General features: G+C 41.4%; 1 protein-coding gene across 1 annotated transcript in view; it reads right to left on the minus strand.

Moving 5' to 3' along the window:
* The window catches only part of EML4 (EMAP like 4), a 261,344-nt gene extending 239,419 nt beyond the window's left edge, over positions 1-21,925 (minus strand). The window contains exon 1 of the mRNA XM_006133977.5: positions 21,524-21,925. Within this exon, the coding sequence (XP_006134039.1) occupies positions 21,524-21,548 (25 nt within the window). The 5' untranslated portion in view covers positions 21,549-21,925. The remainder of the gene's footprint in view (positions 1-21,523) is intronic.
* Between the last annotated feature and the right edge of the window lie 3,123 nt (positions 21,926-25,048).

Genomic DNA, 25,048 nt, shown 5'->3' on the forward strand with positions numbered 1-25,048 from the left:
TTTGCCTCCTTCTTCGATCACCTTGTTACAGATTAGGATTGATAATCCACTTCGTTCACCAACCATGGCAGGTGCCCCATTAGTAATAATCCCAGTAACTTTGTTCCAAGGCAGTTTCATGTCATCTATGGCGGAACTAACAGAAACAAATAAAACTTTTCCTCTTGTTTGGTCCGTAAGGCTCTGGAGGTCAAGTAGCTCTTCAGTCACATTCATTTCATTGTCCACCCCTCTCACAAAAATCAGCAAGTGAGCTGTGTCAGATAGGTCCGTGCTTTCATCACAGGCTATTGAAAAGAAGTCAAAATCCACTCCTTTGGACGTCAACTGTCTCTTAATATCTGATGAAATCTCTTCAATTCTCCGTGCTACAGTGTTACGAGCCAGGCAAATGTTGGCAAACTCTTGCTTCTTCTCAGGACAGATATTCTCAACCATTTTCATAACGCATTCTTTGATAAAGTCACCCTCAGCAAAAGATTTGCAATTTTTAGCAATTAGCATTGCCACCTCATAGCTCGCCCTTGTGGCATTTTCATTTGACTCACGGGCTCTTATGAAAAATTGCTGTTGTGACATTAAAACAGCTTCAAGTTGCTTCAACTTTTCACTGCGGTCGCGCCCTGTTAGCTTGTCGTATGTGCTATGTCTCGACTGGTAGTGTCTCTTGACATTAAATTCCTTATAAACAGCCACAGTCTCTTGGCATATCAGACAAACAGAGTGATTCTGTATTTCAGTGAAGAAATATTCCACTTTCCACCTGTCCTGGAAGCGGCGGCCCTCACTGTCAACTTTCCTTCTCTTATTTACAGTCGCCATTTTTTTAAATTGACCAGAAGGGGAAGGGATCATGTGAGCGCAGTGCCAGAGGTTTAATACACTGCCCAAGTAATACACTGCACTAATACACTGCCCAACAAGAATTCTCTTGCCTTTGTGGCTGTTTGTGGTGAAGTGTCTAATGATGAACTCGGGCATGTTCGCAGCTCCACGTGCCTGAGCCCGCCACGAAGCTGACAGTGCGCAGGGCCAATCACAGATACGGAGATATTTCCTGATCTCAGCAGCTGCGGAGTCCGTCCCCGCACTCTCAGCCCCAAGGCAGAGGGCCCGCAGGGTCGGAGGCGGGCGGAGAGCGCAGGGCACGCCGGCCTCACGGCGGAACGGGGGCAGGGCGAACCCGCAGCCAAGCAGGGGAGCGGGGCTGCGGACGTGCCCTACAGGGCAGGCTCTAGGACCGCGGCGGCCGCCATGGACGGCGGCGGCGCGGCTGAAAGCGGCGCGCTGCGCGCGCCAGTTCAGAGGAGCGCCGGGGAGCCAGGAGAGGGGGAGGAAGCGGGGGCTGCCCCCGCACTCTCAGCCCCAAAGCGGAGGGCCCGCGTGGTCGGAAAGCGCAGGGCACGCCGCCCTCACGGCAGCCCGGGGGTAGGGCGAACCCACAGCCAAGCGGGGGAGCGGGGCTACGGACGTGCCCTACAGGGCAGGGTCTAGGACCGCGGCGGCGGCGGCACGGCCCGAAGCGGCGCGCTGCGCAAGCCAGTTCAAAGGAGCACCGGGGAGCCAGGAGAGGGGGGGGAAGTCGGGGCCGTATTAAATCCGAACGCGGGCCGCAATTGGCCCGCGGGCCGGACTTTGAACATGCCTGGTCTAGACAGTATTTGGTCCTGCCATGAGGGCAGGGGACTGGACTCGATGACCTTTCGAGGTCCCTTCCAGTCCTAGTATTCTATGGTTCTATGAAAGAGAACTTTTATTATCACCACAATATTCCTGTTGCAAGCATAATAACTAGATGGAAAAGTAACAAAATAGTATACTCATGGAGAAACTCCATGGGCCTAGAACTTAGTTACAAAGAAAAGCCAAACATCTTTTTAAAAGTGCACAGACAGCAGCTCCCATACCCAAACCATAAAACAATAAAACCTAACGGATTTATCTAAACTCTACCCTACTTACAGAAGGTGAAGAATTGTTTCTTGGAGAGAGAGACATCCCTCCAGTAGCTGGAGGGAACTCTCCGAGAGACAAAGGAGGGAAAAACCAAACATTCCTTTGTCCTAGTTTGAAATTCCTACCTACATTCCTATTGGCTGAATGTACCTGGTTAGGTAAGGTTAACCCATTAGTCCCTAGGATGCTGGCTAACCCTTATGATCATGACATGCCCCCCCCAAATCACAGACCGTGCTGGACAGCCTCTGGCCACACTGGCTGTGATTTCTTCCTGGAGGTCTGAGATAAAACATAGTGAATACATATATGTACTTTTGACTAGACTATTGAATACATGAAAAGTAAACAAAACCCCTCCACTTCTGTGGAGTACCATGATTGACATACAGAGAATATACTAAGTAATTGAGTCCAGAAATGCCTCGTTAACCAATCAAACTCTCAATCTCAAATTAAATTTGGAATAGCATGGGGTCCTGATCCAAAGCTCAACTGATTAGGTTCTGTGCCTACTGCAGAATACACCACTGTCATACACCAGGCCAGATCTTGCCACTGCTGAGGATGTCAGCTCAGGGTGAAATGCTTAAAACCAGGGCTACCAACCACCCACAACTGGGGTCCCTTTCCAAGGCACCCCGCCAGTTACACTGAGCACTTCAGCTGCCACTCTGGCCAGCAGGAAGCCTCACCAGCAAAACGCCTTAAACACTCCAGCTTCCTTGTGCCACACTCAGACTTAGGCCTCACACACAGGTGAGAGGTTATAAAACCCACACTCACCAACTCCAAACAGATCCTCCTGGTCCAAAGGACTCAGCCACAGTTCCAGGCCAATTTTCACTTTAGATCTTCCCCACAAGAAAACGCTGGGCCAATCCTTTAGAATCTAAACTCTAAAGATATATTAATAAATGAAAAAAAGTGTTGAGAGTAAGATTGTTAATGAGAACACTTGTCATGCATCAACCACCGAGTGCTAGTACAAACTTCTGGCTTAACAGTCTTTAGTGTCAGCCTTTGATGTTCCTTGCGTCTTCCATCTGGAACTGATCACATGCAAGCAGTCCATTTCCATTGCTTCCTTCCAGACAGAAAATATTTTAAGATACAAGAACAGAGTCCATTTCATACATTTATATACAACATTACACATGTACACAAGTATCACATATAGAATCAGCTGTTTACTTTGGGTACAACATCCCTCCTCCCCTCGGGCTAAACTCACCCTGGCTGGGGTGTTTGCCATGATGTGTGCTGTCTAAATGACAGTAAAAGTGAGCTTGATATGTTACAAGAGGTGTGCTAAACTGTATTGATTCTATGCTGTTCATGAATTAATCTTTCTTATGTGTATTGATTCTTGTGCTTCTGCAGATATGGCCTTCAAGGGAACCCCTACACACCAGCAGAGCACCTCCACCAGATAAGAAAACAGCCTGAGGGAGCAAGGTGGACTTTTCCAAGAGACCCGACAATACTCTGATGCAGGAAAAAAAACCACAGAGAATAGAGAAATTGAAAGACAGGACAGAAAAGAAAATCAGGACTTCATTAAAAAAGCCACTGAGTAGATGATAAAGTAATGGAAGAGCAAACAAAGATGTTTAAGTCCCTCATAATGCTACAGTTAGAACAGATCCATGCCTGCCCTCCCCTGCAGCACATTCAGAACTTTTTTCCATGTCCCTCACCCCCCAAAAAAATCTCCACCCATGTATTCCCTTCACATTTCTTTATTTCCCATTCACTCCATTTCCTAGGTCAGCTTTCAAAATAATAGCTGGGCTTATACACAGCTCTGACAGTCTGACATTCCCAGGTCCCTTCTTTTCCCACCAAGCATTTATGTGTTTAATAAAAACAAAGAATCTGAGAAATAGCTGATCTTTATTTATAGCCTACAAATTGAGATAGCAGGTGGCAGGAAAACACATACAGATAGTATAATCTTTTGCTTAATGAAATCCTGGACTACAAAATCTTAGACCAGTGTTTTTAAACTTTTTAAGATAGAAGAACACCAAACAATACTTTTTTTTTTCTAATGGGGAACATCAAGGATGTATTTGTTGAGCAAAAAAAAAAAAAGGCGGCGGCGGCTTGCCCTTTAAGGATAGCCATTCCCACGGAACACACTTTAAGGAATGCTGTCTTAGACCATGAACCATCACAAATGCTTTAATGAAGCACTGCAGTTTGCAGGATATAAATATGCATTATTGATTCTCAAAGTGTTGCCTCAAATTTTTCCTGCATTTAAAACTCCATCCCTACCACCTCCACTCCATTGTGCCCCTCTAATAATATCAGGCTGCTCAAAATCAGCTACCAAACTGAGCCCCTCAGCAGTCTACCCTTAAACAAAACTATTACCCTTACCTCCACAAATATCATGCAAGATACAACAGGTGGCTATGACCATAGGAAAATTATCCTCATTGAGGTCGTACCTGCCATAAAAGCATATGCTTTAATCTGCCAAATACATGTTCCATGATCATCCTGCCCTTACTCATCCTACTACTGAAGTTCGCCTTACTGCTAATCATGTTTGCTGTGTAAGGCTTCATGAGCCATGGGAGTAAGGCAGGTGTGGGAAACTTTTTTACTGTCAGGGGCCACTGACCCACAGAAAAACCTGTCAGGGGTTGCAAACAAGCACGAAGCAAAAAACCAAACCCTCACTGATGTGGCGCCCAAATGAGAAGGAGAAAGACTCTCATCACGTTCCCCTCCCATACCAGAGCCTAGGGAGGCACAGGCTAGTAGATTTTGTGTACTCCAGCCTCATGGGGAGATAGTGGAGCAGGGCTAGAGACCAGTACAGCCACCCCAATGCTGGGGGGAGCCTCAAGCCTCAGGGGCCACATACAGGTAAGCTGGGGGTCGCATATGACCCCAGGCCTTAGGTTCCCCATCTCTGGAGTAAGGGATACCCTGAGTCTCCCAGGATCATTGTGTGCATTTCAACATTCCCCATTGGAATTCTCAGGTCTTGAAATAAACTGCCCATCTGTGATCCACTCAAATCTTCAAATCCTTCCAGCATAAGGTGGCAGTAGCACTGTAGGATAAGTTCCCACAGTACACTGACTCTCATGAGGCTCTGTTAAAGCATCAAGTGCTGGCATGCTCTGCTGAGAGAGAGAGAGTGGTATGAGCATGTAATAGCTATTATAGTGCTTGTTGGTCATCAACATAACTTCTGTTGACAAAACACTGTGGCGCAGACGTAATCTAAATAATGAAACATAAATGAATTCTCAATGTAATGTGCTTCTGCTCTAATGTTACATCTACACTTTCTCACAAAGTCAACCTAAGCTACACAACTCTAGATGGAGTCAATGTACCTTAAGTAGCTAACTGGTGGTTCTACACCGCGAGATACTCTCCCAGGGACTTCTATTACTCTTTTCATCTTGGGTAGATTATAAGGATCAACTACAAAGTGATTGGCAATTGATTTGGTGGGTCTTAATGAGATATGCTAAATTGACCACCAGTGGATTGATCTCAGAGCATTGATCTAGGCTGTAGTGTAGACATAAGCTAAGTAGATCTGCAGGGAAGTAGTGAGCTCCCTAATAGTGCTGTGGATCTCTGAACTAGTCATCTCTCTCTTTATTCCTTTTTTTTCCTCCTTATATGTTAATATACAATCACTACAGCCAGCCTGAAGATGTACACATCTGTACATCTAATAACACTATGCATCTAAGCTGCAGACCTATCCATGTGGTTCAATAGCCACCAGGAAATAATACAAATAGTTCTTAATGCCACCCTAAAGGCTTTTATCCTAACCGTTTTCATAGTTTAGTATTCAATAATGTTTTATGGTCAGAATTCAACCAGGAAAAGTCTGGGCTAAAACCTTAACTATTGCTGACTAGGTATGAAGTCTCCTCCCACTCCAGGCCTATTCCCCAGTTATCACCCCAAATGTTTAATAAGCAGAAACACATCTGGTATGGGAAATGAGTTCTCTACAATCTCTCTCAACCACAAGCAATATGGCCACAATTAAATGTTTTAAGGATGTGGAACAGAAGGTTGAAAAGCAGAGAGGAAAATATAGAATATTATTAGAAAAAGACAGGAACACATAGGATGCCTCACTCCAGGAAGAAGAAGCGGGGGAGAGATACACACAGGGTGTGATCCTGGTTCTATTGACGTCAATGGGACTTTTGCCATTAACCTCAGCAGGGATAGAATTTTACCCACAAACTTTAATATTGATGGAGCTGTGAAGATATTGACATTTAAATAGAAGTCCGTGGTATTTTTCTCACAGTCTCATATTTTGAAACTGCCAACGCTTAAGACAGAATGAAAATTTAGCTTTCAAGCATTCAACATCTCAAAGGATTATACACAAACTATCATGAAAAACAATTATCCTCCTATTTCTGACTTTATAAAAAAATCCTCATTTAAAACTGTTCTTTCTACAGTTTCTTTCTACAGTAGCTGAGCTACTTCCTCCCAGACATGTGACTTTTACTATTCTTATAAACAGTATTTCTGGGGCTTAGTGCATACACATGTTGCAGCTATATCTGGGCTATACTGTCCCATAAGTTTCTCTCTGCTCTAACTCATTATCTGTAATTTACTCCTGCCTAGAAGTCCTATAGAAGATCAGAGTATCCATTGTCTAAGCATTGTACATACACATAAGAAGAGGGTTCGTGGTGCTTTAATAATTGCAACTCTCAAAATCTTACCATGTATACACCATTAAACACATTTACACACAAACAGTGGTACACAGATTATTTTTTCCAGTTCCAAAAAGCTTCCACCAGCCATTCCTATGTTTTTCACCCCAAATAACACAAACTCAATCTTGATTTCATCATCAGAAAATAGGTAACACATAGTGGCTATAGAAAAGTTCCAAATGCTGCTGAAATTTCACCTAATTTGATGTAATTAACCACTGCTGGCATCCCTTCGCCAAAAAAGGAAAGTGAACATCAATTTAAATATTGCCCTACAATGCATGCTACTGGCAGATTATCTCAATAGCAGAAACATGCAAATTTGCTAGAATGCATCAGGTGAAACATTATTTTGGGGATTTAATAATATGTACAGGTGTAACTGAGAATGAATCAGAAAAATCAGCAATAAAATCAGATTTAAATTCTGAGTTCATAGAGCATATTACAGAATTTTGTTCTATGTGAGTTTGCAACAAAATTACCCTGGTTACATTACTTTACAGACATCATCAGAAATGTTATTTGAGTCTACATAAAATCAGGGTGGTAGATCACTACTTTTCAGATTGGTTAGCATCCCCATTGCTCCATAAAATCCCTTCCCTGCATTTCAGTGGGTCTGTTTTCAGAAAAACCATCATGATCTGACCTATGGCTCAGTAACGAACTCCTACCTATTCATGGTACTGACTCTCACAATGTCCAAATTCACATTTTTTCCCCAAGACCAAAGGTAAAAGGCAGAGTACACTAGTGCACCGCTCCAGTAAGAAGGAGCTGGCTGGCATTGGGGCACTCTCCTGCGTGGGGCCCACAGCAGAGCCCCCAGCAGGCAGCCCCGGAGATCCAGCAGCCTGCCAATGGGGCAGCCACACTCTCAGCCCATAGCTTCCCACACCCAATCCCCTGCCCTGAGCCACCCCACTCCTGCACACCCCACAAACTTGCCCTAAGCTCCCAGACCCATCTTGACTCCTGCACCCCACATTCCCATACACTCCCATACCTTCTCCACATAACTCACAACCAAATCCCCTCTCTCTCTCTCTCTCTCTCTCTCTCTCTCACACACACACACACACACACACACACCATCCAACACTTAAATTTCTTATAGGTACTATCATATCGCAAACCCTCCCTGCTCCAGGGACCCCTCAATGGGGCAGGGGCTGCAAGACGAGTACCTTAAGAAATTTAAGTTACTTTCATCACTACCCAAGGCAGCTGCTAATAAATGTTCCAGTTGCAGTTCTGAGACTTTTTCCGGGTGCCCAAAGAACATAATTTTTGCCAATTTTGTAACATATAAAGAGGTGCAAAATATAGTAAGTAGAAACAAACATGTAAAGCATAGCTAGACTGACACTTAATCACAGTGACAAAGCAGATCTTACAGTAAGCTCTACTCTGAAAACTGAGTATGTAAAAATAGCACATTAATTGAATCTTAATGGTTCTAATTAAAAATTCAGAACCATATCTACTTACTTGAGTGACAACAATCATTTTTTCTTATTAAACCTGCAGAACTAAGCTTCAAGTAGCAGCATTTCTTCCTTTTTGTGCATAACAGAGTTTACACAAAGTTCCAGTTACAACCCTTATGCAGACCCACTGAAGATAACTTAGAATTACTGAGTTCTGAAATACATGAACTTTATTACTGGTGGCAATTCACAAGATGGAAGGTGCCGTACTTGTGTCTCAGAGATAAGTCTCATTTTTCAGGAATAGAAGCAATATAATTTTAAAACTGAGCATTTTTATATGGGACTCACGGAGGAGTAAAACTACGTATGCCAAATGTATTGGTTCATTTTGATAGCAGAACCATACTGAGATTAAAAAAAAAAAATCACCCATAACACAAAAGTCTGGGTCATCATATGTACAGGTCCAATGCTACCCTCAGAAAGGAATGCAACAGCATAACCAGAGCTCTCCTTTCTTACATCCTGATTCTGTCTGGGTTCTAACAAATGTTAATCTAAATTAGCTTGTGGTATGAAGCTTGATCATTAGAAGACATTTCTATCTGAATCCTATGTTTCAAAATAAAGAAACATCCTAACAAAATTCCCTGGGGATATCTGACTCCTCTAATCTGCACTTCCCTTCTCCTATCCAAGGCTTTCACACATTAAATCAGTATTATGTATTTGTTAGCTGATGTCTCCAAAAAAGTTAGAGCGTATCATTACAATGCAAATGCAAGTTGGCATTTTACAGACAACACAGATCAAAATAAAACTTTTATCTAATAAGAGCATAAATAACAGGTATTAGCATCCTCAACACATTTATGCTATCAAATTTTATATGAAAAGTAACACACTGCAAAGTAACACTCGCTTGAGTGTAATTATTTTTAAATGTATTACATGATTACTAAATAACAATTTTCAATTTGGAAAAATATGTACTGTATACAAAGACTCTTCCTAAGGTTGTCAATGAGGTAATTAATTACTAATGGATTCCAATTTAGATTTGTCCAAATAGTTTTATGAATTTTACCATCAGAACTAGTCTGCATGAAAAACATTCAGGCCACATTTTAAACTCAATGAGAAACCACTGATGAAGTTTATTATGCTATATTGTCTATGGGTCCTCACCTGATATCATGTGGATTTACAGAAGTTTGTTGATAAAATTCACATATCCATGCTAGACCTCTCTAAGGCACTGTATCTGAGGGACTATATTAGAAAACACAGGACACATTGTGGGACTATAACTACAGAACTCCTGCGATAACCCATCAAACTCTAGTGTCACAAAAGAAAAAGATACGTTTTATGCACAACTGGGATGCCCACACCATACAATCATTGTATTCCATATATGTTCACAAAGTGGATCCTTCTCTCCATGGCTGTGTCCAGACTCAGGGGTTTTTTCGGGAAAAGTAGCCTTTTTCCGAAAAAACTTCCCCTGCGTCCAGACTCAAGCCACGTTCTTTCGAAATTAAATCGAAAGAACGCGGCTTTTCTTTCGATGGCGGTAAACCTCATTTCACGAGGAAGAACGCCTTCTTTCGAAAGTTCCTCTTTCGAAAGAAGGCGTTCTTCAATGTAAATAGGGCTTCTTCAAAAGAGAGCATCCAGACTCACTGGATGCTTTCTTTCGAAAAAGCAAGCCGCTTTTTCGAAAGTTCAACGTGCAGCCTCTTTCGAAAGAGGCTTGCAGTCTAGACATAGCCCATGATACTAACATGGCTGTCATGAGACTTGTACTTGGCCCTCTGTGTTAGCTGTGCTAAATGAAGTAGATACCCATCGCTTTGTAAAATGTTTGATCATGATGCTATTCTGTAAGTTAGATCAGGCTTTTTTATTTTGGTTTGGTTTTTTTTTACAGGAACTACAGGATTTTGTTTGTTTAAGAAGTTCAAGCATTTAGTTTTGGTTTTTACTGGCATAAATTTTAGTGCTTCACTTTTTAAAAACTTGCCTGCAAAAACAAAAAGTAAAGAGTTCTTGAAGCTATTTTCTTTAAAAAGTTACCCTAAGGCTTTCTTTAAAAACTATATGAAATTAAGAAAATAAACCAGTTTACTTATATTCTCTCTCTTTCCCTATAAAGTGCTGCAGAAATCATTTAAAAATTGTAAAAGTTAATGTTAAAAATTATATAATGCATAGGTTAGGAAAAGAGTATCTGCACATTTGGATGTAGTGCTTCAATTATTCAAAAGTATAAGGTTGTTTAAAATCATACAGTAAATTTTGCACGTTATCAGCAACAACCCACATATTGATTAATAAATCTAAAGATAGAGTTTAGATATTAGAATCTGAATACTCGAGTATATCACTCATGAAAAATTATACAGTGAGCTGACTGTACAAGGCAAATATGGGAATGATGATGATAATTGATCAGAGCTAGCTGGCTGTTGCAGGGATAGCAGAGTCCACACCGTTCTCCCCCACAAGTGGTGGTTGGCTCTGACTAGTCGATCTTCGATGGCACAGGGTTGCAGCTACCAAGCTCTGAATGGAGCTTGCAGCCACACAAGATATAGGGTAGCATCTTGTTGACAAAGACAAGCGGCCCTGCACTCCCTGCATTGCCTGTCCCAATTCCACCAACCCCCCAGCTCCTCCCTCTCCCCCGCAGCCCATAAGCTCAGCACCTACAACCAAACTATGATGGCTTCTAGTCCCACATCTTCCCTGCACCCAGTTCCCTCCGCCCAACACACATCATTATTCAGTACCCTTGATTTGGTCTGCAGGCCACGGCCTCTCCTGCAGCAGCATTTTTAGTGGGGCTTGTGTGCCACCTACAAAACAAATACAATGTGTATTTTACACTTGGAAAAATGATAATCATGAACTTTCTCCTGAAGCATTCTTTTTTAAAACCTAGCTCCATAATCATTTCTTTTCTTTTAGAAAACTAAACATATCCTCAATTTCTCAGAAACCAAACAAAAATGACTTCTGCTGAACGTCCTGATAGCTCAGCCAAAGAGGATCCCAGGATAGATACCATGCAACTTCTTACACCAAATAAAGCTACAGCTTAAAATGCATCTTGATTCAGCAGCTCCAGAACACTTGTGGTATGCAGATAAAGAATAAACAGTTTGCATCCAGTCTTGTTGAAAAGCTTGCAGATCAAAAAAAATCAGAGCAAACCACTGCTAGTTGGCAAGTTAAATTGAAATCTGCCTTGATTTGAATCACAGTTTAGGTTCAAGTCAGCTCTAATTTCTGTAGATTTGTCAAAGCCTAAAATAATTTATTCTGCTAAAAAGAAACGAAAGAATTAAGTTTTATCATAAACATGTCTTAAATTCAAAATATTTCACTGCCCTTATGAGAAAAAGAGTTTACTTGATAAAGATGAGTCTCTGCAGCCTGAATCAAATGCAGTAATGCATTATTAATTTAATGTGCAGAAATTACTAAGATCCTATTTATGTCAGAAAAACTATCAAGTCTAAACAAGCTAAATAAATGGCTTTATTACTCAGGGATTTCAATGTGAAAAAAATAAAAGAACTCTACAAAGCTCTCAGGCAGATTTTTACATTTGACGTTTGCAAAATGAAGGACTATTTCTCCACTCCTGCCCTCACTCACAGATGATATATGCTCACTTGTGCATTTGAAATTCAGTCCAGAAAGTCTGGGAGACAAAGATACGCAAGTTATAGTCCTGTTCCTGCTGCAATGAGATCTGTGCACACAGACATTTTCACAAATGCCAATCCACTTGCCAGACTGGGGACTACATGTGTAACATTTAAAGATTTTTTTTAATCAGTTTACTTGTCATGGACACAAACTTTTCAAGATATAAGTGATTTCTAATCCTTTAGAACATCAGTGGAAACAAATCAATTTCCTAAACACAATCTACATTCCAACTGTGTTAATCACCCCCTCCAAAGCATAATTTTAAAAAATTATTTAAAATATTGTTTTCTGTTTAGTTAGGTTTACAAAATCTTTTTCTGAAACTCTAAATACAGATAAAATTAATAAGGGTAGGTTTTGTTTAACTTGTGCACTAGATTCTAAAGACCAAGTCGACAGCTCTAGGCATAGTATTCGTTATTAAATGGCTGCTGTGAAGTTGCCACGGAAGCTCGTAACTCCCTTTTCTAGCTTTGTCTTAACAATAATTGCAAGATGATTTTTAATTTTTTATTCATACGCTGCAAGAATTTACAGTATTATCTACTAAATCATCACATGAAAAGGTACACCTGTTAGATTTAAAAAGTTTTTTAAAAGAGACAGCTATAGGAACTACTAACTTTTCAATGGGTATCTCTCACTCTGTTCATGAAATACGAGCTGGGAGAAAAACCCTAAAGTTGAACAATTTCATACCAAGAAGTAAGTTATTTAACTTTCTGAAGCAAAAAAAAGACACAGTAATTCAGTTAGTTTTACTACATTCATATGAAAAGTTTAATTTTCCTGCTCTCATTTTTTAATATTCTAATAGTAGTCCCATTGCTCCACTTCAAAAAGAAAGACTATAACAAAGGATTTTATCAAAGCTTCAGTCCATATTCTTAAACTGTTTTTTCTGGAATTCTTTATAAATTAAATAGTAACAAATGGCAAAAAAAAAAAAAAAAAAAAAAAAACAACCCTCTTAGCAGCCAATATTACACCTATAAAATGGACTTCTGCTCTAGAGCTGAAGTGGGCAAAAGGACTTCTGCAGGCCGGATCCAACCCGCCAAGTGAGTGGATCTGGTCCACAGAGGCCCTGCTGTTCACCCACCTCCAGTCCATAATTGGCCTGGGGGAGGGAGAACGCGCAAAGCCTCCTCCCATCCTGCCAGGAGCATGTGGTCCTTTTAAGCACCTCGTGCTGCTGGCCGGAGGGGTGTGGGGGGAGGGCAGAGTGGAGGAGGCTTGGAGCGCTTCCCCACACCCAGACCCTAATTGGCCTGGTGGCAGGGGAATGTGGGAAGTCTCCTCCCATGCCAGAGGCATGGGCACCTAGGGGAAATGTGGGAGGGCAAAGGCACTCCCTCACCTCCCAGACCAATCACTGGAATTATCTTAGCCCCACCCCTTCCTGTGCAGCCCGGGGCCACTTCAAAAATTTCCCAAGTGGCCCCAGCAAAAAATTACTGCCCACCCCTGCTCTAGAGGGAGCCCATGCATATAAATTTAGCAATGATCACAGGTTTAATTTTTGTCTAGAAGTATTCTTTCACCACAAGTGTGTCGCACCAAATATATGCAAGAAATGTAAAATTCCAGCCATCTCTTTTTCTATTCTACATGGTCATATCCCAAAATCTACCACTTCTTGGAAGGAATTCAGTTAAATGTGGGATAGATATTTCAGTCCACAGTTTCATGGTAGCCCAAGGTTTATCTATTACACATAAAACTAAAAGATAATTTAAGCTAAGTATTAGAATTCAAATGTATGTGGTTAATTCTTAGACTCTGTACCCAACCCAGAAAACTGAACTGTTTATGTCAGAAACCACTGAGTTTACCCCCATGCCAGTAGTTTTTAAACAGAACTCTCAACTAAAATGAGTGGGATATTCCAGTTAATCGTATGTTCACTGAACGTTGACCTGTACTCAACAAGAAATCTCCGTAGATCAGTGGAAACTTGTTCCATGCCCATTAGAGGAGAAAACAAAGCTTTATTATGGTCTCTTCTGAGTAGAAATGAAGATAGATTAGGAAAATCTGACAATCATTTTGTATGTTTGGGATTTTTGGTTTAGTAATACATGTAAGTACTTGTACTGTTCTAGAGTTAATTAAAAGTACATATTGTACACACACATTTTAAAACAAATCCCCTAGAAGTCAAATTTACTAGAAGTATAATTGCAATGGTCATGGGGAAAAAAATGAAGCTAGATAGGACAGAGGTGCAGATCACCAACAGAGGAGAAAGTGCCAGAATTCCTATCTGCTGCCTCAAACAACAATAGGATGGCCCTGGAAAGTAGAACTGAGCAAAAAGACATATCAGATCTGGCCTCCAAATAATAGGGAAACCAACCAATGGGTAAAGAACTCCAAGACATAACTATATTTAGCCTACAAATTCTACTTCAACTGTGGGGAAGAAAGTAAAAAAGTAAAAAAGAAAGACCCACTGTCTAGAAAGAGAACTACTACATCAAATTAATAAAGATGGATTGGTTTGGGGAGGCTTAGAAGGAACATTGCTATATCCAATGATGGTACACAGCATAAGCTGTCAAAAAGAGAAAGTTCTTGAATATAAAAAGGGGCAGGGGAGGAAAACAGAAAGGCTTCCTATTCCCAGATTTAGCTATGAACTTAGGCTTGAAATCTTTCTTCCCTTTCTCCTTTTGAAATACTGCTTTTGGAGCTTACTTGATTTCATAGACATGCAACACTATCAGCAACATCTGAGAGCCTGTCAGGAGAAACAGAATGCCCACAAATAGGTTTCATAAAACTGGCTTCTGATGCCAAAATAAAAAATAGCAGCATTCACATGGCTACCCACCTTGCTACACAGTACTGTTCCCCGCAGTGACAGAAAATGCATTCTAACTTGGAATTCTATGCCATAACAGCAAAGCAAATAAATAAAATTAAAATATAATACTACACAAGCTGTTATATAGCGTAACTAAATCAAGAGGCAATATAACTGGATGAATGCAATGGTAGCATAATTAAACCTGGCAATTAACTAGTATTATGATTTATTAATATATAGCCAAATGCAAATCAGAAGTCATTCTGTTAGAAGTTTTGAAAACCTGGCTGTTTTCTTTGAGATTCTAATCTGCTCTTTCCTAAGCAATCTTACTTTCAAAAGCAATATCCCTGCTGGCAACATTTCACTTTAGATGAAGTACATGGTCCTTCACCCACCCCAACATGCCAACATGGTCTACATTAAGCTCATTTTAACACTTTCCCTACAGTATGTTAGAAGTGGGTACACTAAAAGAATGCCCTTACCACCCTTTTAGCTATGACACTACTCTTAAGAGAAAGGATTAGAAAAGGTCTGTTGCAAGTGGGAGAAAATAATCTTTAGTGACTGCTTGAAGCCATTCAAGAGAAACTGAATTGTTTTTGCACAAGAACTGCCACTAGGGGTCTCACTATTATTACCAGCTGCATAACTGGCTGCACAACATATTTTAACAAATTCAATAGAATCCTTTAAGAGATTTGCTTTGCAGTATTGTCTTTCAATTTTTTCTTACATACAATATGATGCACAACCATAATGATTTTTTAAATTATTTATTTCCTGAATCTATGTCTTTCCAGAAAATTCAGTCTGAAACATTGTTATGCTCAACTATTGAGCTAGGAAGTAAGAAATAGACTTTAAGTAAAACAGTAATTTCTCTGGAGTGCTCCAGATGTTAAATACTCTTCTACAGAAAAAATAAAATAACCAGATTTGGCTTTTAGAACAAAACAAAACAGAAGTGTTACCTGCCAGACATTTTCAGACTGATCAGTATATTCACTGCACAGTTATCTTTGCAATACACAATCATTTGCTTTTTCACTAGTTTGACATACTGAAGGATGGCTACTCCCAGACAATTCCTATTTTAACAGGATTGACTACCTATGGTGTCAAAAGGCCATCAACTGTTTTCTTTACCAGTGTGACCAACAGTTGCTGGTACCAACCCAGTTAACTTTTCTGTATCAAGCCATAATTCTGTTCTTTCCAGCCTTAAATTTTAAAGAAGGTACATCTAATGAAGGGATCCCTCAAAGGCCCAGCAAATGAGCTAAGCTTAACTTATTGCTAGTACCAACAATAAAACTGCTGGCATACCCACACACTTCACAGGCATAAAAGAGGGAACATAAAAATGCAGCAATTCCTGCCTCCATACACCTGCTTTAATACGGAGAACAACCTTTGCTATCGATAGTCACCTAGGCTATGTCTACAGTACGGAGCTATTTGAGGATACCGAAAGTATCCCAAAATAGCTATTCCTCATCTATTGAAGCAGCCTGTTATTTTGAAATAGATTTTGAAATAACAGGTGGTTTAGTCCCACGTCCCTTTAATCCTCGTTTCCTGAGGGTTAAGGGACACTTCAGAATAGCGCTTTATTTCAAAATGTGTTGCTCTGTAGACAACACCACATTTTGAAATAAGGTATTTAAATTAATCTACGTAATATGCATAGTGCAAATTGCATAGCTTATTTTGAGGTCAGGGTGCTGTGTAGATACACTCTAAGTCAGGACTACTCAACACATGGCTCACACGCTGCATGCAGCCCCCAGTGCAGTTTGGGTTTACGCGGGGCTCAACACGCAGCCCGTGGGTGGGATTCTTTGAACATGGCCTCCACTGGGAACACGCTCCACAACGGTGAGTCAATACAACAGTCTTCTGTTGATATGTGTTTTAGTAGTTAAATTCCTGGACTGTCATTGCTCATTAAAAGTGCTGTCATATGGATGGAAATTGGGTAAATACTGCATTTTATTATTATCAGCAGCACTGCCTTAACTGGGACCTGCGTGTTGTGTAGTTTTGTCTTAATCTTTGTATTCATGCCCATCAGTGTGAAACAAGCTATTTGCATATATTTGCATGTATATGCAACCACACTTAAGTTGCGGCCCTCAGCATGTGCTGTATCATTGTGGCCCCCGGGGCCTCCAGTAGTCCTGCCCTAAGTCTACTCATTTGCCTCTGGTAGTCAGCCCAGCCACAGCAGAACAATGACTCACATTCTTCTCACATTACCTTCCCTAGGAGAGAGAGAGTGCAGGGAGACAGTGACCAATTCAACAGATGGTGCCTTTCAAATCTAGCAGCTTCTTCCACAGCTTCTGCCAGTTTAGCACAGCCCAAGATGGCTTTTAGTGCAGCCAGGTTCACCAGACCCTTGCTCTTCTAAATCAACAAAAGGAACACATCTTTTGTAAATACTGCATTTTATTATTATCAGCAGCACTGACTTAACTGGGACCTGCGTGTTGTGTAGTTTTGTATATAGACTGTGGAGAGTGGGGGCTAGCAGCATGCAACTAAATATCAAAGATTTTCCACTCACATGGCATAAGGAATGGGGGAGGAAAGAATAAAAAAGGAGAAATTAGGGGAGTAAACATTTGACAGCTAAGTCCAATATATAATGCTGTCACTCATCTCTGCTATTTAGTGACAATATGTGATGAGAGTACAGATACCCAGATTCCACATTTGTATTGCGACCCTTCATATATCACTTTCTCATTAATTTCTCCAGTTCTCACAAACAATAATACTTGAGACTGGAAACATTATACCTCTCCTTCCTCGTTTCTCTGAAAAAATACACTTGTGTTCACCCATTAGCTGTAACACCACATTACTTATTCTTTTGATTTGCTTTTCAAGGGAGAATAAGAGTTATTTAATCTTTTTGTCAAAAAATGTCCAATCTTTCTGTGAAGAGTTCATCAATGCTTCAGAGCACAGAACACCAGTGAAGAACTAGAATTAATAGGAATGTGAGAATTCTTCGGTTTATTTGTGTATGATACCATTCTGTCAAAGCCTCCTTTTTTGGATGGATCTTATTGAAGTGTTATGCCATATTGTTATAATGTGCTAAAGACATTCCTTTGTCATAGACATCTCATTCCTGATTATACATAAGACCCAATTATCATGCTGCAAAACAATTAAATCCAAAATGCTTTTAAGTTTTAGCAGACAAGTGAAAAGGACTTTAGTATTCTGTTCTAAGAGGAAATCAATAATTGCCTCAACCATGGAAGTTAATTTGTAATCTATGGATTTTATACTCATGTTTAGTAATACATTCTCTTGCGTGTTATGTTACATTGCTGTATTTATCCAGATCTCAACAATAATTTTTAAAATTACATATAAAAATGGGTTTCTTTGATCTGTTTATTCTTATAAAAGTTTCAACAAGAAAGCAAAAAGAAAACAGCTGACTAAAGCCTTTTAAACTTCAAGAGACATGTTACAAGGTATTTCTGCCTGTGCTGGAGGGCACAAGCTGTAATAACTTTTTGCCTTCCAGATAATAATGACAGGCCCCATTATTAACAGGACATCTTGCTCTGCAGCAAGAGTGCTTGGCTGGTAGAATGAAAACACACATACACACACACACACACACAAGCTGAAGAACTTTTACCCTCAGAAAGCAAGTAAATGTCTATTCTTTACTCCAAATTAAGTAAAATTATGGCCTTCAGAAGACAAAAAAACCACTAAAATATATTGTTTTGATGTTAATTGGAAGTGTTCAAAATTTCAATTTACATATCATTGTGTTTGGATTAACCGCAAGTACAACAAACAATCTTAGTCATAGAAGAAAAATACGCAGCTTGACTCAAATGAAAAACAGGATAATTATATAAAGTGTCATACTTCAAAGCTAAAAATTCTAAGAATGACCTTTTCTCAACCAAAGCCTAGAAAATAGCTATAAGTAAATGATCGAAAATCAAAAAACAATTCACAATGGATGTAAAATCACATTAGATATAATTAAAAAGCGGGCATGTTTAACTGCATTCAGTTTTCCCTACATTTTAATAAAATCATGATCGCTGTTTTCGGATCAAACAGTGGTATAAACTAAGGACCAAATCTTCCAACCCGCTTACACATGCAAGCAAGCCTTATACCTGCAAGTGAGGCCTATAGGACTGATCAAATGGATGACGATTACTCATGAAAGTAAGATGTTGCTGGATCTGACTGCTGCAGAATTAATGCCTTACTAGCCAGTGTCCATGTAGCAAAATGCCATGTCTACCACATACATTTGTTTCCTGACATAAGAAAAAAATAATAGCTTTAGGTATGCCGGGGATGGCTAGCACTTCATGTGCTAACACACTACTGATACGCTTTGAAATGCTGATCAACTCTGCCACTGGAGTGAATATGCTTATAAATATTAACTATATTATATTAGCATGTGTCACTCATAAGCACATTTTTCCCTGTTAAAAATGGAAACAGACCCCTTATAATTTCCTTATGTGTCATCTTTTGATCACAAGGCATAAAATGATCATGAAAAGTGTTCAAGAAGGAACAGAGTATAAGCAGAGAGCCAAATTCAAAATAGCATACTGTTATAATTATGGCTACCAGTTTGGTTCAAGCAGATGCCCAAAATGCCAGAGTAGACATTTCAAAAACCTAAAAGGTCAGGATCACACACAAAATAATTTAAAACAAGAAGAGTTTTATGCTAATTTTTTTACAGTAGGACAGTAAAACTGAACAATCTAATCTCTATAGGGAGAGATCTATCAAACCACAAAAGTGGTTTTGCAGGAGTTCTTATCACAGCTTTTGTCATGAAGTGTGCGCAACTGCAGTGAAAAAGAAAACAACTTTGTGTGTAGGCACTGAAAATGGATATGTAAATGGCATTGTGAACAAAATATTGGAAGATATTTACATATGCATAAGACATTTTTATATAAAAATGAAAGCATGTCTTAGGGTATATACTTTGATTCAAAATATTTCATTATTGTTATTTGCACTTCCTCCCCCTTAACGGAATTTATAACATGCACTGTTGAAAAATATTAAGTAAACAGATTTGCTATATTTTTTTAATAAAAATCAAGCACATTTTATACATAGGAACATATACAATACTTATCCTAAAATGTTTAAAATGCATTTTAAAAAACTTAAAAAAAGACATCTATGAAACTAATTTATCTTGTATTGTTTCATGTAACTTGTGAAAGGTTTAATGACTTTGAGAAATAAGGGGGAAAATCATATTTTGACAACTCTTTGTGTATACTCAGTGGACCAGTTCCTCAGTTTGCATAAATTGTGGTATCTCGGTTCAACTCAACAGAGTTTTGACAGTCAGTTTATGCCAGCTAAAGATCCTGGACAATGTTTCTCCTCTAAATCAGTGGGGACCCAATCCTGCAAATGTACTTTTTCCTGGCACAAGTCCTTCTGCACAGCACTTACTACAGGATTAGGATCTTGGTCAGTTTCCTATGTGTGGGTTTTTCCCTCAGCAAAAGGAGAGGAGGGAAAATTAACATGAAAACGCTACTGTAAAACTGTGATAGAGGAAGAACAATGGGGTAAACCTACCTGAAACAACTTTTAACACATTTCATGAAACTGACCAGATTTCAAGTTGGATTCTCTTTAAAGAGCTAAGTGTATGCTTACACACATAACCAAACCAAACATTTTCTTCTTTCTATTGCAGACCTGTCCAGATAAATTTTACCATGTTGCAATATAAAAGCCACAATTTACGCAATAAAACATTATTTCCTGAGAAACCTTCCAGATCCCTTTATTTTGTGAGAAACAGTCAACTAAACTACTGGTCCCACATGGGTAAAATTCAGGCAGTTAGAATGCATGTAGCTAACTTGAAATTTGCTAAAAGTGAGAGCTTCACAATACTTTCTGACCAAGTTCCCAACAACTGAGAACACTGGAGACAGATCTTGCATCCTTCCAACCACTGTTCTGAAGGAGAGCTGTGACCCCCATAAAACCATTTATGTAAGGCAGATTCATGACGTTCAGAACTGAGAACATGGACTTGGACACAATCTGGGGAATGTTGCAATAATGAGCGAGGTTCCCCTTTCCTTCCACCTGTTTCTGAATGAAACGGCTCCCCTTCACCCCATGTTACTCCCTCACACTCAAACATGACCCCGATGACAACTGGCCCCGGAGGAACTCCCGGGAAGGCAGAGACCAAATCACCTGCCTGAAGCTTCTAGTTGCCACGGAGCGGTTAGCAGGGTGCCTAAGAGTGTGGAAGGCAACCCAGTACCCACCCAGCATCCCAGCTTCTAGCTGGCGCAACTCTCCATGCGGCGGGGGGGGGGGGGGACGGACGGGACCCACGTTTTACAGCATTTGGTTCCACCTGATTGTTTCTGCCCAACTAAGATAAGCGGATTCGCGACTGTGCAAAAGGGAACAGATTTCTTGGGGGATCTCTGCTTGACAGCTGCTAAAGCAGAAAAACAAAGTAACAACCCTGCCTGGAGCAAACCCCGCACTCCCCTTCCAACACACACGCGCTTCCAGGCAGAAGGACACTTGCCCTTGCTAAAGTGGGGGCAGGGATCACTCCCACGGCAGATCTGATCTCTCGTGTGGTGTGCAGGGTGCGTGCCTTGGGGAGCCGGGCTCCCCACCCCGCTTCCTTTCTCCCCCTCCCCCGCGTGCTTTTGCAACGTTTACACGCCCCGAGCTTGCTGCAAGCCCCGTGGATATCTCCTCCCCCCTCCGCCCTGCCTCCTGCCCCGCACTTTCCTCGGGAGTTAGATGCTACAGGGTCCGCTACTTACCCAAACTGCCGGCGAAACCGTCCATTTTGTGTCGGGAGAAGCTGGGGTGCGGGACCCCGGCGAAGCCGCTGGCGCTAGTGGAGGCGGCTGGGAGGCAGGTTCATTCACCCGCACAGCCGCGGCGGCGAGAGGCGGCTGCGACTCCGCGCCGAGCTCATGAGCCGCACGCGCTGGCTGCCGGGATCCCCCAGGCTCCGCTGTTGCTGCTGCTGGTGCTGCTGCCCGGGCTCAGCCCCAGCTCCGCGACCCAGCACCGCCGCTGCAACCCAAGCTCCGGCTCCTCCTGCCGCTGTCAGTCCCGCCCAATAGCGCCCAGTGCTTTCGTGCTTCCGACTCCGCCTCAGTTGGCAGCCCGGGCTTCCCCTGCAGGCTGAGCAGGCCGCCCTGCCCTCCTGAGCGTGGTGAGGGGCTGCTGTGCTCGGTAGGGGGTGAGCCTCTGTCGCCCTCGCCGCGCCGCGGCTGGCCGGTGCAGGCCTCCTCTGGACCTGCGCTGTGCCCCGCTCGGTTTGAGCAGCGCATTGCATTAGGGTCTCCTGTAGCGTATTGCTTCAGGGCACAGGTGCGTGCACCTCGCTGTGGTTGTGGTTGTGCTGGTGCGTTACAGCGGCCCCAGGCTCTGGTGAAGCTCACTTGGACCTCTCTGGCGCCCTGCTGCCTGGGAGGAGCTGCCCTTTTGGTTTGCACGGTGCCTTTCCCAGGCGAGGTGCTTTATGCAGAGCTTATAACAGCCAGACAAGCACCAGACAAAGGGTGGGGACTGAGGGACGGATGCCTCAGGTGGCATCTCTCCTTTTTGTCCTCTTTATTGCCTGAATCATTACTGGTTATTGCTGAGCAGTATATGAATTGCTGTGTTTCAACATAACGTAGCTTCTGAGTGTGTCTGCTACTGGTGTCTTCATCTACCTCATCTCTATTCATAGCAGGTACTACAGTGAATCTATGCAGATTCCAGGCACTTAGGCACATCATCCTGATGCACTTATTCATCTCATTGTATTGTATCTATACACCTCTTTGCATCCATGAACTTGTCCACCTTATGCTGTTTACCTATGCACTTGCTTGTTTCTTTGTGACTTCTTATTGGTAGACCTCAATTTCAAATCAATAACATTTTTATACGGGAATGAAAAGTATGGGCATAAGCATGCAGGAACACACGTGAATACAGCCAATGGTAATGTATTTTAGGCTGAAATTTGGCTAAATAAGAGCTGGAGGAAACCTCACCCACAGCCAACCAGCAGGATTGCAGTATGCTACAATGGCAACTATTTGTCTTCCACTTTCACTATAGAAGGGTTTCCAGTGACTGCCCATTCCCTCATGCACCCTAGCACTTGTGCCATGGAGCACAGTTTCCCAGACCACCCTCAAGTAGGGGTACCATTCACAGAGTCTCTAAAGGGAATGAGTTTTTAACCCACTGAAAATGACATATGCATTCCTGAAAGAGGGGTTTTTTTCAACTTAATATTATTAAAATATGTTAATAATATTAAGTTGAAAAAAATCTTGCAGGAATACATGTCTTTCTCAATTGCCCTCAAAAATTAAAAAAAAAAGTTTTGATAGATTAATAATCAAAAAGATATATTTAAAAAGCAGACCAAGTCATAATATTTTACTATTGTAGTCAGCAGCCAGTTGGAATGATTTGGTCAGTTTTGAGAAGATGGTATCCTAGCTGCATAACAAGCAAGAGAAGTTTCAGTTTACCTTTCTTGGGGCATAGAATTAATATTAAAACTGTGCATGGGAAACTCCATACACATATCAGATCCTGTGTGGTCCTCATATCTTTCCCAGACATACATATTTTGGGAAAAGAAAACTTCAGTATGGAATCAGCTTAAGAACTGAGACCCAAACTGACAGATTACTATTCTATTTCATCCTAGCCTATACAGGTTCTTATGCCAATCTTGTCATAATATCTGAGCACCTTTCAGTATTACATTAAGCAGCATGACTCACATCTGTCACATGTATTGCATTCATCTCTTTTTAGAGGGAAAATTATATATGCAGCGTTGTGTCTATTTGATGGGGATATTTTTCTTTAAATGTATATACTGTTATAGGTTTATATTAGAGAAGGCAAAGTTAAATAACTGTGCCTTGAACTTCAAGTAGAAGGTGGGAAGAGCATGATGGCCCTTAATTCCTGTGGGAGTTTGTCCCATAGTCTTGGGCCAGCTGCTGAGAAAGTTCTGTCTCCTGGTACATCTTTACCATTATTATAAAGTTCCATTGTGCCAGAGGAGTGTAGTCATCATGGAGTTTTAGCTTTCTGTTTGGCCTTCCAGGGAGGGAGAGGAGCTCTGTCTTCCTCCTGCTGTAGTTCGCTCCTCTCCTCCCCCCACACACATGCATTGCAGCAAGAGGAAGCTGCTTTTCACACCAACTGAAGCTGGCTGGTTTGAGTCATGGACCCTGTACAACATGGTGGATGCCTAAAAGAGAGACTAGCTAGAGAGGTGACCCTCTTTGCCCACTCTGCTTTCTACCTGGTGTAGCCAGACATGAACGCCCCCCCGTAACATCCATCTTTGCTTGCCTGGAAGCATACAGGGCACACAGAGCATTAAGATCAGCATAGTCTTTGAAGCCTTGACAGGAGGCCCAGATATGCCAGTTCACATGTAACCCTGGACAACTGTAAGCAGAGATAAGAGGGTGGTCGAACTAATCGCTGACCAAGAGGCTGCCGAGGATTGCCCTTGACTGAAACCCATATCGATACGATCACACACTCGTCCGGGGGGGGAGGAATCTCCCGTCCAGCAAAGAATGTCCAGTACTCCTAATTTAGTTATCTCTCTCTTACAAGTGTAAATTATTTGAAACTCCCTTGTAAGAACTGGCGCCACAAAGACGGACCAGTACAATTTGGCATCTTAGATAAGAAAGAGGATACGGGCCCCAATGGGTATAAAGATGGGTCCAGCAGCACACTCACTCTGAGCGTCAGTCTGCCATCAACATGCTGGCCAGATTAGGTGTTTGACCTCCCGAGGTTCCATGGGGACGCCCACCTCGTATTCGTCTTTCCGAGGACCGACCCTGGCCTGACCCGCTGGAGTCGAGAGGCACAGAAGGGGATAAAAATTGTACCTACATGTGTCCTTTGTTTAAGTATATACATGTAGTAGAGCTCTTAAAGATTAAGCTGTCACTTGGTACCTTTATTTCCTATCTTCCTTTTCCTTTGTAACCATTTTAAGATCTGTATTTGCTAGCAGTTAAGAAGTAGAGCAATAGCCATTGTAACCACATGCTTTATAAGTCTTTTTAATAAACCTGTAACTGGTTAAGTTTTAACCTAACTCCTTCAGTTTTGTTGTGGTAAAATGGAAGGTTCGAGAATGTGGCCAGCCCCAGAGAGGTGCAGAAACAGGCAACCTTGTTCTAAATATCTTTTAACTTTTATTAAAATGCTTTTAACTATAACTTTTTATTTATCAGCTTTTTACAGGCGTGGGTGCCAGATAACTATTAACAGTAACAATAAACAAATTG

Source organism: Pelodiscus sinensis, chromosome 3 (assembly GCF_052426305.1).
Source record: "Pelodiscus sinensis isolate ZL-2025 chromosome 3, ASM5242630v1, whole genome shotgun sequence".
Taxonomy (NCBI): Eukaryota; Metazoa; Chordata; order Testudines; family Trionychidae; genus Pelodiscus; species Pelodiscus sinensis.